At 39.1% G+C, this 14,922-nt stretch overlaps 1 protein-coding gene across 6 annotated transcripts in view; it reads right to left on the reverse strand.

The window, feature by feature from the left end:
- Positions 1-8,810: 8,810 nt before the first annotated feature.
- The window catches only part of LOC140185721 (pantothenate kinase 1), a 102,327-nt gene continuing 96,215 nt past the window's right edge, over positions 8,811-14,922 (reverse strand). For all 6 annotated transcript variants that reach the window (XM_072239290.1, XM_072239289.1, XM_072239291.1 and 3 more), the window contains one exon: positions 8,811-9,240. In XM_072239290.1, the coding sequence (XP_072095391.1) occupies positions 9,181-9,240 (60 nt within the window). In that variant the 3' untranslated portion in view covers positions 8,811-9,180. The remainder of the gene's footprint in view (positions 9,241-14,922) is intronic.

Genomic DNA, 14,922 nt, shown 5'->3' on the forward strand with positions numbered 1-14,922 from the left:
GAGATTAAGATAGACATTATCAAAATCATAGATATTGTTAAACTAGTATAAAATCTATAATTAAAAAATGAAAATAGCAATTCTCCTCTTATCAGTTTATGAAGAGAAAAGAAAAAACGTTGAGTTTTAAATGAAGAGAAAAAAATACCCACTACACTATATAAAAAAAAACAAAAAAAAAAGGGGACCAGGCAGTCCATTTTGAGGTTACAACCAAAAAAAAAAGGAAAGACTTTCTGATCAAATCTAAAACTTCGAAAAAGACTGAAAGAGTAATAAATCAAATTAAATGAAAATATTGGACAAAAGGTCGCCAGATTTGCTCAAATGTAAAGGATGTATCAAATGTCCGACTTCTTATTTTTTCTAAACTTAAACAGGACATAATGGAGGAGAGCCAATAAAAGATTAGAATCCTTCCACTACAATAAAATGGCTCTCCTAGCCAGTAAGGTTGAAAAGGCTATCATACGTTGAGCCAAAACAGGAATATTTCCTGCTTCCGATGGGATAATCCCAAAAATTGCCGTAAGCAAATTAGGTTGTAGATCCAGATCCAAAACTTTTGATAGTGTTTTAAAAACACCTCTTCAAAAGTTATCTAGCTTTATACAAGACCAATACATATGAGTTAAAGTGGCCAGCTCAGTATTACATCTGTCACAAATAGGATTGATATTGGAGAAAATACGCGCTAGTTTATCCTTTGACATATGGGCCCGATGCACTACCTTGAACTGTATCAAGGAATGACGGGCACAAATAGATGAGTTGTTAACCAAATGAAAAATTTTACTCCACTGATTATCTGAAAATGACTCTTGAAATTCTGATTCCCAAGCATGTTTAATTTTATCATTAGATATCTCTCGTGAGTTCAATATCCATTTATAAATTATAACTATCAACCCTTTTTGAAGTGGTTTAAGCTGAAAAAGAACATCTGTCATATTAGGTGGGTAAGCATAAGGGTAATTTGGCAGCAAACCATGTAAAAAATTCCTAATTTGTAAATATCTAAAGAAATGTACATTAGGTAAACCATATTTATCCACTAACTGAGAAAAAGACATTAAACAGCCCCCTAAAAACAAATCTGAAAAAGTTATTATTCCCTTAGTTTTCTAAATTTAAAAGGCCTTATCCAAAATTGATGGTTTAAAAATATAATTGCGATGCATATTGCTAGAAAGAATAAAATTATTTAACTCAAAAAATCTACGAAACTGAAACCAAATTCTTAATGTATGTTTAATAATGGGATTAGTAGACAAGATTTTAATTCCATTATTGAACTGTTTCTTTTTCCACAGTTGCTGCCTGGCCTGCTAGGTGGTTCCAGCATTTTCTGTTTTTATTTCAAGCAATAGAAGCTATTTGCAATTGGAACTGTGAGGATGCAAACTTACATCTACAGACTAGCTAGATTTTGCAAAGATGTATCTCAGATTTCAAAGTTCAAGTTAAAATGTATTATCAGAGTATATACATATCACCCCATACAATCCCGGGATTCTTTTTCTGTGGGCATACTTAGCAAATTTACAGGACAGTAACTGTAACAGGATCAAGCTTTTACCCATGATGTACTGGGCTGAATCCACTACTTTCTGTGGGATTTTCCACTCAAAGGTATTTGTGTTCCTATGCCAGGCCATGAAGCAGCCAGTCAGCACACATCTTTTGAAGTTTGCCAAGGTTTTTGAAGACATGCTGAATCTCTGCAGCCTCCTGAGGAAATAGAGGTGCTGTTGTGCTTTCTTTGGAATAATATTTATATGATGGGTCCAGTACAGGTCCTCTGAGATAGTGACACCCTGGAATTTAAAGTTACTGACTCTCTTCACTTCTGATCCTCCAATGATTACTGGCTCATGGACCTCTTGTTTCCTTCTCCTGAAATCTTCTTTAAGTTCTTTGGTCTTATTGACATTAAGTGAGAGGTTGTTATTACACTACTTAGCCGTCAAGGATTTAAGATTTAACTTGATACACTTCATTTCTTTTCCCAGCATACCTCCAAATAGCTACGTTTTACTCTGAAGAATCAAGCTACAATCTGCTGAAAGGATCCAGTCCTTGGGCAGCATGAATAGCCATAGTAACAGCAAAACTCAGCCATTGGCTGAATAACTTGGGAGATTGTGCCATGTAATTGGTTAAATCAAATTAATCAATGATACATTGTAACTGGCCACAATGGATAATCCAGGTTAATATGAGCATGAACATTGGAACGGTTAATATGAGTGTGAGTGTAAAAGCACGTGGGCAAATTTCACCTACTTTTTAAAATGCTACTCCACTGATGATCAGGAACATTACTGCACAACGAAGAAAGCATTAACATGCAGAGTGGTTTCTGAATCATTCAGCAGTCCAACAGAACTGCATCACTTTAAAATGTAATTTATTGAGTTTGATCTTGTTATGTAATAATAGTCAGGACATTGATTGTACGTGTATGAAACCATTTTAAATATAATTTGGCATTTTTGAAGATTACATTAATAATTGAATTATATCCCAGAGTACTTAATTATAAATTCATGCAAGGAAAAGGACTCCACTCCATTTGAAGGGTTGCTTTCATTTAAATCATTCATTATAGCAAGTGAAAGCATAATTCAGTGTGACCCAACTCTTTCCCGGCAAAGAAAATTATTCTCCTTGCTGCCACTGATGGTGACAAACAGAAAGGCTGTTTGGCACCTCTCCAACAACTGAACAGTTTGAAGTTAAAATATAGAAAACCTACAGCACAATACAGGCCTTTCAGCCCACAAAGCTGTGCTGAACATGTCCTTACCTGAGAAATTACCTAGGGTTACCCATAGCCCTCTATTTTTCTGAGCTCCATATACCTGTCCTGGAGTCACTTAAAAGACCCTATCGTATCTGCCTCCACCACTGTCACTGGCAGCCCATTCCATGCACTCACCACTCTCTGTGTAAAAAAAAACACTTACCCCTGACATCTCCTCTGTACCTACTTCCAAGCACCTTAAAACTGTGCCCTCTCATGCTAGCCATTTCAGCCCTGGGAAAAAGCCTCTGACTAACCACATGATTAATGCCTCTCATCATCTAATACACCTCTATCAGGTCACCTCTCATCCTCTGTCGCTCCAAGGAAAGAAGGCCGAGTTTACTCAACGTATTCTCATAAGGCCTGCTCCCCAATCCAGGCAACATCCTAGTAAATCTCCTCTAAGTTATTAAGTAAGAGTGGCGTTGACTGTTGAAGAATGACCATATACAAAATGAAAGGAAAAGACTGTAGTGTAGTATAAGAAAAGCTTTATTTGTCACATGTTCATCAAAACATACAGTGAAATGCATCCTTTGCATCAAATCAAAACACCGAGGATTTCATTGGGTAGCCTGCAAGTGTTACCATGCTTCCAGCACCAACATAGCATGCCCACAACTCACTAACTCTAACCTGTAAGCTTTTCCAATATGAGAGGAAACTGGAGCATCCAGAGGAAACCCACACGGTCATGGGGAGAATGTACAAACTCTTACAAACAGCAGCAGGAATCGAAATGGATCTTACTGCTGGAGCTGTAAAGCAATTGCGCGAACCACTATGCTATTGAACTTAGGTTCTTACATATATGCACCCATTGATTTGGCAGTCATAAAAGCATGGTTTCCTTGACCTCATGACCAACAGCAGGTAACCTAATGAGTTACTGTGGCATATCTTGAACTACAGTCATAGAGACCTCACACCTGGTGACCTGAGGCCTTGTAACTCTTTTGGGCCTCTACCTTCAGTCTACATGGTATATTTGATCAGTAGTAAGATAAGTCTTTGTGGGACCTTGCAGGTTAGCTTACACACAACAGGTGTGCTTCTAAATCTATCTATCTATAATATGGTCTGCACAATTCAATGTCAACCACAGCTGGGAATGAGTGTTGGCATGTATGACACCAAACATTTCTTGTGGGAAACATAGATCTTGAAACTCTGCTACTTGCATTACTCTTGGTACCTGATAGTTGGAGAGGAAACACTACCAAACACGTGCACATTTCAGCAATAGCTAAAACAAAGCCTACTTAGCTTTCAAATGCAGGTGGAGCTCCACTGAACATCAGTTTATTTTTGGCCACTGCAGTTTCACTGTACCATCCTTAATCTTCTATATTTACAAAAATACACAGTCTGTGCAACATTGCCTATTTAACTTGCTACACCTCAGTCTTATTCTCATAAACCACTGCTGCAATATTCAACAGGAGTAAGTATTTTTTGAAGCACTGTGCCCAGGAATGAAGGCAGTGCTCTGGACATAGTCTAACTCTGGCTTCATCCCCCTTTCTTTCCAGTACCGGCAAAAGGGTTCTGCCAGAAACAACAAAAGATTTATTCTTCTTCATTAATGCAGCCTGACCTGCTGAGTTCCTCCAGCATTTTGTGTTTGCTACTCTACATAACTTATTCACTCCCCTTAACTACTAAACCAATTAGAAACCATTTTTGCTATTTTATCTCCCTTGCAAGCCACTTCCACAGTAGTTGAAACGCACCTGTTAGGATCTGGCTAACTGTGTGATCCAGAGCAGAATTTCAAATCCAAAATCTCATCCATTTCAGTGAGTACTTAAAGCATTTCCTTAATATCACCTGGGGCCACTTTGTACATCAATGCCAGTGGCCTCTCTCTTTCAGTTTTGTTGCCTCGGAAAGTCCTCAAAATCTTACTTTCAGCCTGACATGATCTTCAATTAGTCTTAAATGTATAATCCCCATAACCTCCAAGCACTGACTGAGTATCATCTTACTGAATCCATTTGCCATTTTATCTCAAGTCTCATAAATATCTAATATTTACCGTGGATCTGAAGTAGTTGATTGATGTCAATCCTTTGTGCTGTTGTCAGCTTTGCAGATCTAGTTCCTTAACATTCTGGACATTTCCTTTATTATACTTTTTTAAATATAAAGAAAGAGTGACTTCCATTTGTTTTGTTCCACTCCCATCAGAGAAGAGGCTACACAGCATTACAGCAGGACCACTAGACTCAAAAACAGTTACCTCCCCCAAGCCAACACCTTCACCCAGTGACCCACCCCGCCAGCTTGCTACATCCACATCAGCCATTCCTCTCCAATGGCTCTCAGCACCCTTCATTCCCCCACTGCTACTTTACGCTTACACTCCACACCTCACACTGACACTGACGCAGTCACTGTCCTACTGTACCTTCATAAGACCTGCTACTATCTAGGAGAGTTCTTCTTGTCAAGAATCACTTTGTTACTTCATTTCCTGGCAGTCACCTAATGTTCAAATACTCTTCTACCTAGCATCACTTAATTTACATACAATCAAACTATGTACACAAGCTGACTATATATACACACAGCCACACTCAACAGTTACTTTAGATTGTGTTTCACAGGATTGCTTTTATATTTATATATTTATATTTATTGTGCTTTTCTTCTGCTGCATTGGATCCAGAGTAACAATCATTTCGTTCTCCTTTACACTCGTGTACTGAAGAATGACAATAAACAATCTTGAATCTTGAATTAGTCCGTGTTTTCCATCCAAGCAATTTACTCCCCGCAAGCCAATAAACCTGGAATCACTTATGAAACAATACTAAGTCATACTGATATCTGTCTGCAATGATGCTTAATTTTTCAGACACAATAAAAATACTGTCATTACAAAGTTTGAAACTGGACTTACTTTAAGACTTTATTTCAAAATGTAAAATTTTATGTTCTTTCTGGTTGCTTAGAACATACATTGTACAGCCACCTTTTAAAATGCTCTTTGAGGAATAACATGAAACAGACCACAAGCCAGAAATGGATGTTGAAATAGCTTACTAGTTAGTGTCACATTATCAAGTAAGTTTGCAACTAATCTCACATATTGCATCCTGTTAATTTCAAAATCCTCATTCACTTGAATTCAGGGATTAATGCTGGTGGTAAACTCAACCTATAATTCACATAGGAATTTCCCTCAGTGGCAAAGTACATTATTTTTTCTTACTGAACAATAGTTATTTTTTAAAAACACAAATACATGTAAAACAGCATAGAGATAGACATTCTGGAAATATGAAATAACAAGAAAATACCAGGAATACTCACATCAGGCAGTAACTGCAGAGAAAGAAACAGTTCAGATAGATGATTTGTTATTAGAAAATGAGGAAATGTGCAAAGTAAAATGGGTTTCAACAGAGAAAGTAGGGTGGGGAGGAAATTCAGCAGAGAGGATAAAGTAAGTGGCAGAAGGGATGATAGTATACAAGGAAAGCAGATAAATGACAAGGGAATGAAGGTGTATTCCAGAGAGTGGCTGAATCCAAGCAAATTATCTCAAATTGGCTGGGGAATATGGTGCGAATACTGGAATTCTGGAAGAAAAGTACGCGAAAGACTGATCACTTGCAACTCCGGATCTCCATGCTATGTTCACAAGGCTGTAATCTGCTCAGTAAAAAATAGGCAGTGCACTGGAACTGCACAGGAAGTTGAGGACACTGAGATCAGACTGGGAATGAGGTAGAGAATTAAAGAGACAGGCCAATGGAAGCTTGAGGTCATATTTGTGGATATATGGAGGTATTCTGAAAACATTCAGGCAATTGGGGTTTGGTCTCTCCAGTACAGAGGTGACCACATAATTTGCAGCATACATACAGTAGAGCCTACTAAACTAGCAGTACTTCTAAACTAGTAAAACTACCTTGTGGAGAAAGGTGCAACGGAAAGGAGAAACGGAACAATCAACCAGATGTTTTATTTTATTTCGAGATACAGTGCGGAACAGGCTCACATAGTTCAAAGAGCTGTGCCGCCCAGCAACCCATCTATTTAACACTTGGCCATCAGAGGACAATTTACAATGACCAATAAACCAGTGCGTCTTTGGACTGTGGAAGGGATTCAGAGCACCCGGAGGAATCCCACATGTTCACAGGTTTCTTATTCCTTACAGACGGCATTAGAATTGAACTCCGAGGCTCCAAGGTGTAATAGACCGCCATGTTACCATTAGGGTAAGAAGAACCTCTTTGTAAGGGTGGAGGAGGAATGAGATCAGCTGTAGCATGAGAGGGATGATAAATCAGTCACGATGGAATGGTGGAGAAGACCTGATGGCCTAATTCTGCTCCTTTGTCTTATCGTCTTATAACATTGGAAGAACCAGAAGAAACTGAAAGCTGAGTCAGGTGGCAATTCTATCTAGAATGTGAAGGGAGAAGAGTGACAGCTTACTTGCAGGAAATGGAACAAGGTTGAGGGCTATGTCAAATTTGGAGGATTGGAGGGGTAAAAAAAAATAATTGAGGGAAAAGACTTTAGAAACATAAAAATCCCATTTTCAGAACAGATGCAACGGAGATGGAAAAAAGGATTATAACGGAAGCAGAATGGGAGGAAGTGTGGTGAATGTAGCTGTGAGAGTCCGCAGGCTTATTATGGCAACTGGTGCTGAAGGAGAGATGGAGATTGGGAAAGGATGAGAAGGGCTCTGTGAAGGTAAAAGTAGGGTGGAAATTGTCAATGAAATCAAGACAAGAATAAGAAGTAGCACCAATAAAGTCACCAATGTATAGGTTGGTGTGAACTGGACTGTAACAAGGTAGATTGTATCCTAGGAAATCCCATACTTTGGAGAAAGTGAGCAGAGTCAGAATAATTTAAAATGAGAATAAATGTACCTGGTGGTGAATGATGCAGTGGAGGGAGACTGGTTGGACCTTTAAGCTGTCCATGGTGAGACACAAGCTGAGGTCAGGAAATCGGAAAAGGGCAAGAGTAATTTCAGTGGAAAGACAGCGGACAAGCAAAGAGCAAAAACATGGTAAGAAAAGTGACTGGGAATAAAGATTTGAGGTGGGAGTGGTGGTGTTTACAACTAAGAAAGAAACAGAGATAGAGTAACTAACTACACCAGCATTCAAGCGGAATGATCAAATCATTTGCTCGTCTTGATCAATGAAAACAAATAGAAAGAATATCCTATTAACCAAAAGTGTTTGGATATTCCAACTAAAATCAATGTGAGAATATTACAAAGGTAAAATTATACACCACCTGCCATAATGGAAATAAACACCGGAAGAAACAAATCTTTTCACAAGTGTTAAGCAATTTTAAAGTCGTCCCCAACATAATTTGTCATTTTAGAAACATGGTATACAATGATCATGGAATACATACCACAAGTAAGTGTATATTTAACAAACATAAAATTCAATACTGGCACCTTTCTCTGCATAGTTCCCATGATTAAGTTCAAACACCAGATATATTGTATCCTAAACATTAGGAATTTACTCAAAAATATCTTGTACAATGAGAGGATTGCATTTAAATAGGTTAAACATATCAGATAATGAGTTCAATGACAATTTGATGAACTTTCAATCATACAGTAGTTTAAAGAAGTGGTTTTCTTTAATTAAGCAGTATAATTATCAAAGCAGTTTCACATTTGTGGGAAGGCTTCTTCATTCATGTGACCTAAATAGTGATTTTACAAAAAAAAATTGTTGTGGCGAGTTCAGCACTTTTGTCAATAATGTGTGCACATCAAGAAGTGATTGGCTTTTTAAGCTGGTCTTGATACTGGCACATTTGCCAGTAGACGTGTGTGTGTGTGTGTGTGTGCGCGCGTTTTCAAAGAAAATCATTTATAAAGTCTTATTCGGGACAGTTTTAAAAAGGCAACAAAAATCAATGTGCTGCAATATTCACAATCCTTCAGTTTTGTAGTTTCATTTGAAACCAAGGGCAGGGTTTGAAATAAGATGAGAACGGATTGAAATCTTTCAGGTCATTTATAAATAATACTTAAAATGATTATTGTTTTCACAAGGCAGTACATCCCAGAAAAGGGAAAAAAATTCAGCCCACATTTATACAGTAATTATTTTCCATTATTAATACATGAAACCAGTGAGTTTTGGCTATTTTGCATGGTTTAAAATTGCTACAGTATTTACAACACTGGGTTATTGAATATCCCTTTGAAATGAGTCTCAGTGCAGCAGAACAGGACCTGCTGTAAAACTGTGTGAAAATTATTAGTTAATTGTTTGGTTAGAGGAGTTCAGTTTGCCATTAATTTCCGTACAGCAGCTTTCCATACAATAACAAGTTTTGTTGATAGTTGTGGTCTACTCAGCACTTCAGTGGACATCTGTCATCTTCAATAATTCCAGCAATGCCCCGACTGCTCCAAAATAGCCCTGCAGGATCAAAAGGGAACAGAATTGATGAGGCAGTCGGCCATTTTCTCCAAGAATGGTAGGCAGCTATTCAGTAAGATCCCAGACAGTATAGATAGAAGAGTGTGAAATATCTGATCCACATCTGCACCAATGACTTCAGAAACTAAATGTACAAAGTCAGTTTTTTCCCTTGAGATTTATTTTTCCTAACTCTTAATTGCTCTGTTCCCTCTTCTGCAAGCAGTTACACAGATAAATTCTTACAAAGCTCGTCTTTGGTCAATTATGCAATAGATTGACACATCCTCATGAGCTATTGACTGGGTAGAAAGAATGCCAACAACTATTTTTGCCACATGCTTGTACAACCAGATTAAATAATAAACATTTCTGCAGTGTGATACAAAAATTTTAATCCCCTCATAAATACAGTGGCATGCAAAAGTTTGGGCACCCCTGGTCAAAATTTCTGTTACTGTGAATAGCTAAGCCAGTAAACGATGACCTGATTTCCAAAAGGCATAAAGTTAAAGATGACACATTTCTTTAATATTTTAAGCAAGATTACTTTTTTATTTCCATCTTTTACAGTTTCAAAATAACAAAAAAGGAAAAGGGTCCGAAGCAAAAGTTTGGGTACCCTGCATGGTCAGTACTTAGTAACACCTCCTACGGCAAGTATCACAGCTTGTAAACGCTTTCTGTAGCCAGCTAAGAGTCTTTCAATTCTTGTTTAGAGAATTTTCACCCATTCTTCCTTGCAAAAGGCTTCTAGTTCTGTGAGATTGCATGCACTGCTCTTTTCAGTCTATCCACAGATTCTCGATGATGTTTAGGTCGGGGGACTGTGAGAGCCATGGCAAAACCTTCAGCTTACACCTCTTGAGGTAGTCCATTGTGAATTTTGAGGTGTGTTTAGGATCATTATCCTGTTAGAGAAGCCATCCTCTTTTCATCTTCAGCTTTTTTTTTTTTACAAACAGTATGATGTTTGCTTCCAGAATTTGCTGGTATTTAATTGAATTCATTCTTCCCTTTACCAGTGAAATGGTACCCGTGCCACTGGCTGCAACACAAGCCCAAAGCATGATCAATCCACCCCTGTGCTTAACAGTTGGAGAGCTGTTCTTTTCATGAAATTCTGCACCCTTTTTTCTCCGAACATACCTTTGCTCATTGCTGCCGAAAAGTTCTATTTTAACTTCATCAGTCCACAGGACTTGTTTCCCAAATGCATCAGATTTGTTTAGAAGTTCCTTTGCAAACTTCTGACACTGAATTTTGTGGTGAGGACGCAGGAAAGGGTTTCTTCTGATGACTCTTCCATGAAGGTCATATTTGTGCAGGTGTCGTTGCACAGTAGAACAGTGTACCACCACTCCAGAGTCTGCTAAATCTTCCTGAAGGTCTTTTGCAGTCAAACGGGGGGTTTGATTTGTCTTTCTAGCAATCCTACAAGCAGTTCTCTCAGAAAGTTTTCTTGGTCTTCCAGACCTCAACTTGACCTCCACCATTCCTGTTAACTGCCATTTCTTAATTACATTACGAACTGAGGAAATGGCCACCTGAAAACACTTTGCTATCTTCTTATAGCCTTCTCTTGCTTTGTGGGCATCATTTATTTTAATTTTCAGAGTGCTAGGCAGCTGCTTAGAGGAGCCATGGTTGCTGATTGTTGGGACAAGGTTTGAAGAGTCAGGGTATTTATAAAGCTTTGAAATTTGCATCACTTGACCTTTCCTAACGATGACTGTGAACAAGCCATAGCCCTAACAAGCTAATTAAGGTCTGAGACCTTGGTAAAAGTTATCTGAGAACTAAAATCTCTTGGGGTGCCCAAACTTTTGCATGCTGCTCCTTTCCTTTTTTTCCACTCTAAAATTGTACAAAACAAAAATAATATAGTAATGTTGCTTAAGATGTTGAAACGAATGTTTCATCTTTAACTTTATGACTTTTGGAGATTAGTTCATCTTCTACTCACTTAACTATTCACAGCAACAGAAATTTTGACCGGGGAGCCCAAACTTTTGCATGCCACTGTAGCAAAAGATTGACAGTGCATACAGTATGCAAATCAAATACTGCAACTTGATAATGGTATATTATTGAAGTGTAATAATGGTCTGAGCAGCCTCCAACTTGATGGCACCAACATTGATTTTTCTAGCTTCTGGTAATTTCACTCCACACCCCCTTTTCTCTTTCCCCATTCCCCCTTAGGTCTTATCCCCTTTCTCTATCAAGGGAAAATCTGCAGATGCTGAAGATCCGAGCAACACACACAAAATGCTGGAGGAACTCAGCAGGCCAAGCAGCATCTATGGAAAAGAGTCAATGTTTCTGGTTGAAACCCTACCCTTTTCTCTTCTCCTCACCTGCCCACCATCTCCCTCTGGTGCCCCTCCTCTTTCCCTTTCTCCCAGAGTCCACTCTCTTCTCCTATCAGTTTCCTTCTTCTTCAGACTTTATTCTTCCACCTATCACTGAGCAACTTCTCACTTCACACCCTCCTCCACCCACCAACCTTCCCCCTCATTGGATTTCATGAAATCAGCAGGCATTCTTTATCCTCCTCTCCCCTCCCTTACTCTGGCTTCTTCCCAGTTCCTTTCCAGTCCTGATGTAGGGTCTCGGTCGAAAACGTCATCTCTTTATTTCTCTCCACAGATGGTGCCTGACCTGTGGAGTTCCTTCAGCACTTACTATGTGTTGCTCTCGATTTCCAGCATCTGCAGAATCTCTTGTGGTAATGGTATATAATTGTCATATTAACATCACACTACAATACTCCACTCTACTACGGCTGAAGGAAAATTCTGCTCCGATGCCAGCTTCCAACCGTATCTAGTGCCAGGTGCTCCCTCTGCTACTGTATATTGGGAACGGGAAGAACTGCTAATGTAGAGGCCACAGTTGGATGGTAATGTAGATGGCAATGCCTTCATTCAATACCCAATCAACCTACTCTGAATTGAGGAGGTAACTAAATAGCTGTAACAGGACTAAAAATATCAGCCACAGCAGCTGTGACTGTAGGAGGTATGAGCAGGTTAATAGATGGCATGAAGATTGTTGGCACCGTTGATAGTGAGGAGGGTAGTCTCTGGCTAAAGAATGATGTTTAGGCTGGTAAAAAGGAGGGGAGGAGAAGATGGCGGTGCAACGCGGCATGCGCGGCCATTCCGAATTGATATCATATTTGTTAAATAGGGGCCGTGCACAATCCTAATTTGATGGAGACAGACATGAGAAGTACGGAGGAACATCTGGAGAAACTTCTGAAATGTCCGCTTCGCTGCCGCTGCTACTGTGCGATCGAGGATCTCCGGAGGGGAAGGCCCCAAATCCTCAGTAGAGATGGAGCTCGGTGTCGGAGGCTCGGAGTTTTCGGACGGACTCAGAGTTGGACTGTGGTCACATGCTTCCAAGATGCTGCATCAGCAAGTTTGCGGCACTGGAAGCTCATGGCAGGGAGAGTTTCTCCCTTCAACCGTCTGCGTGAGATGATGGGACTTTCGAGAGACTTTGAGACTTTTTTTTATTTACTGTGCCTATGGTCTGTTCTTCATCAAATTATGGTATAGTTATAACAGTGCAAAGCAATATGTTATCATTATGTGGTTTTTGTCAGTTTTTTTTAGTTTTGGTTTGTCTTGTGTTTCTGTGATATGATTCTGGAGGAACAAATTGTATCATTTCTTAATGCATGCATTACTAAATGACAATAAAAGAGGACTGCGTATCCTCATAATCTAATCTAATCTAAAATAGTAATGGCACGTTTTGATTAAAAGGTTACAGTATATTGTATTTGTATTTTACTTTATTTAAGGTTTTATGTAGGGTATACAAAACACTGCAGATGTGCTCTGGTGTTAGATATTCATCAGTGATGATCTTGGCTGCTTCATGATCAGCAGACACTTTATCTTTAAAATTTTTGTAAACTAAAAAAATTTAATGCTGTGCCCTTTCTTAAATCTGTGCAACCAGCCTGCTGAATTAACTTCAATTTTCAGTTCGCCCTGATAGATCTTTGCTTGTTTCATGAACAGAATACTGTTAAGAAGCACATGTTCAGTCTGATACCGATGAATCCATTCTTTCAATACACAACCGAGATCTTTATTTTTCGTTTTATGCAGAATGTTTCTATTTTTTATTAATTTTTGTTGATTACATATCTGTGGTCATTTCTCAGAACTGTCTGAGGTGTGCAGAGGCCTGCGCATCACCTGGGAACCTTTCCAGCGCCTCATGGAATTTACCATTCGTGACATCATGTCAATGCTCAAAAAAAAAATGGATTTCGGAGATCATCAGGTTTCGTATTGGGATGCTTAACCTGTACTATCTTCATACATTTATAGAATTACCTGAAATTTAAATTCCCAGGCTGCCATATTGAGATTCATATTTATAGAAAAATAGAGGGCTAAGGGTAACCCTAGGTCATTTCTAAAGTAAGTACATGTTCGGCACAACATCGTGGACCGAAAGGCCTGTGTTGTGCTGTAGGTTTTCCATTTTTCTATATTCAAAGGTTTGAACCTTTTGAATATTCTACCATGTAATTGATCCGCCAACTTTACCATTAACCTACTGTAGCAACTTTGTGCACGGCCTTTCTGTTATTTGCACAGCTATACAGGAACAATAGCATGAGGACAGAGTCTCCTAGTTATCCTCCTCCACTGCAGCTAGCCTGGTTCTGGTGCATCAAATGCATTAAGTTTAGAGTTAGAACTTCCCACCGCTGTCTGTAAGGAGCTTGTACTTTCTCCCCATGACCGTGTGGGTTTCTTCCGGGTGCTCCAGTTTCCTCCCACAGTCCAAAGACATCCCAGCTAGCAGGCTAATTGGTCATTGTAAATTATCCCGTGATAAGGCGAGGGTTAAACTAGGGGACTGCTGGGCTGCATGGCCCCAAGGGCTGAAAGGCTTATTCCACGCTGCATCTGAATAAATAAACAAACAAACCTGTCTTTTTCTACACTAGCAATGTGTTGTGGCTGACATGTACTTATAACCTCGCTGATTAACCTTGAAAAGTCTGCTTTCTTTTTAGAGCTGTGAGTAGCATTTAAATAGTGGTAGATGCCCAGAATTCCTACTCTCCCAACCACTGAACTGGGCAGACTATGCAATCAGCACCAGCAGTTCAACTGATAAGTTGTATCTGTAATGATAAAATGATCAGACCCCACTGAAATCAAGAGGACAGCTCATCCACTAGAAAACAATCACCAAAATCTACCTTACAGACTTTTTCAATATCTGACTCGTCCTTTTCACGTGTGGTGAATACACCCATGTATTAGATATGGAACAGGGCTTGGGGTGTTAATGAACCCCTAACATTATATTTCTCTGTTATCCTTTAACAGGGCCTGAGACTCAAAAATCTTACAAGATAGTACATTCACAAAAATTCACCAAATAACTCTAAAAGATGGGCCATTGCTCTGGGGGATATGCTTTTGTTCAGATCCTGCAGCTTTTGGGCCTTATTTAGTGTGCACTTCTCTGAGCACAGATAGCGCTACACCAAAGTGGTATTTACTTTAATGTTAAAAGGCAGTAGCAGGTCTCGACCCTTAACCTGACTCTCCAGTTTTCAATATTTCTTGCACCACCTACTGGCATTCTAGTGCTATTGGAACAGCTAGGCCTTCCCAAATACTTTGGCATCAGGCA

This window comes from Mobula birostris, chromosome 21, assembly GCF_030028105.1.
Source record: "Mobula birostris isolate sMobBir1 chromosome 21, sMobBir1.hap1, whole genome shotgun sequence".
In the NCBI taxonomy this organism is placed as follows: Eukaryota; Metazoa; Chordata; class Chondrichthyes; order Myliobatiformes; family Myliobatidae; genus Mobula; species Mobula birostris.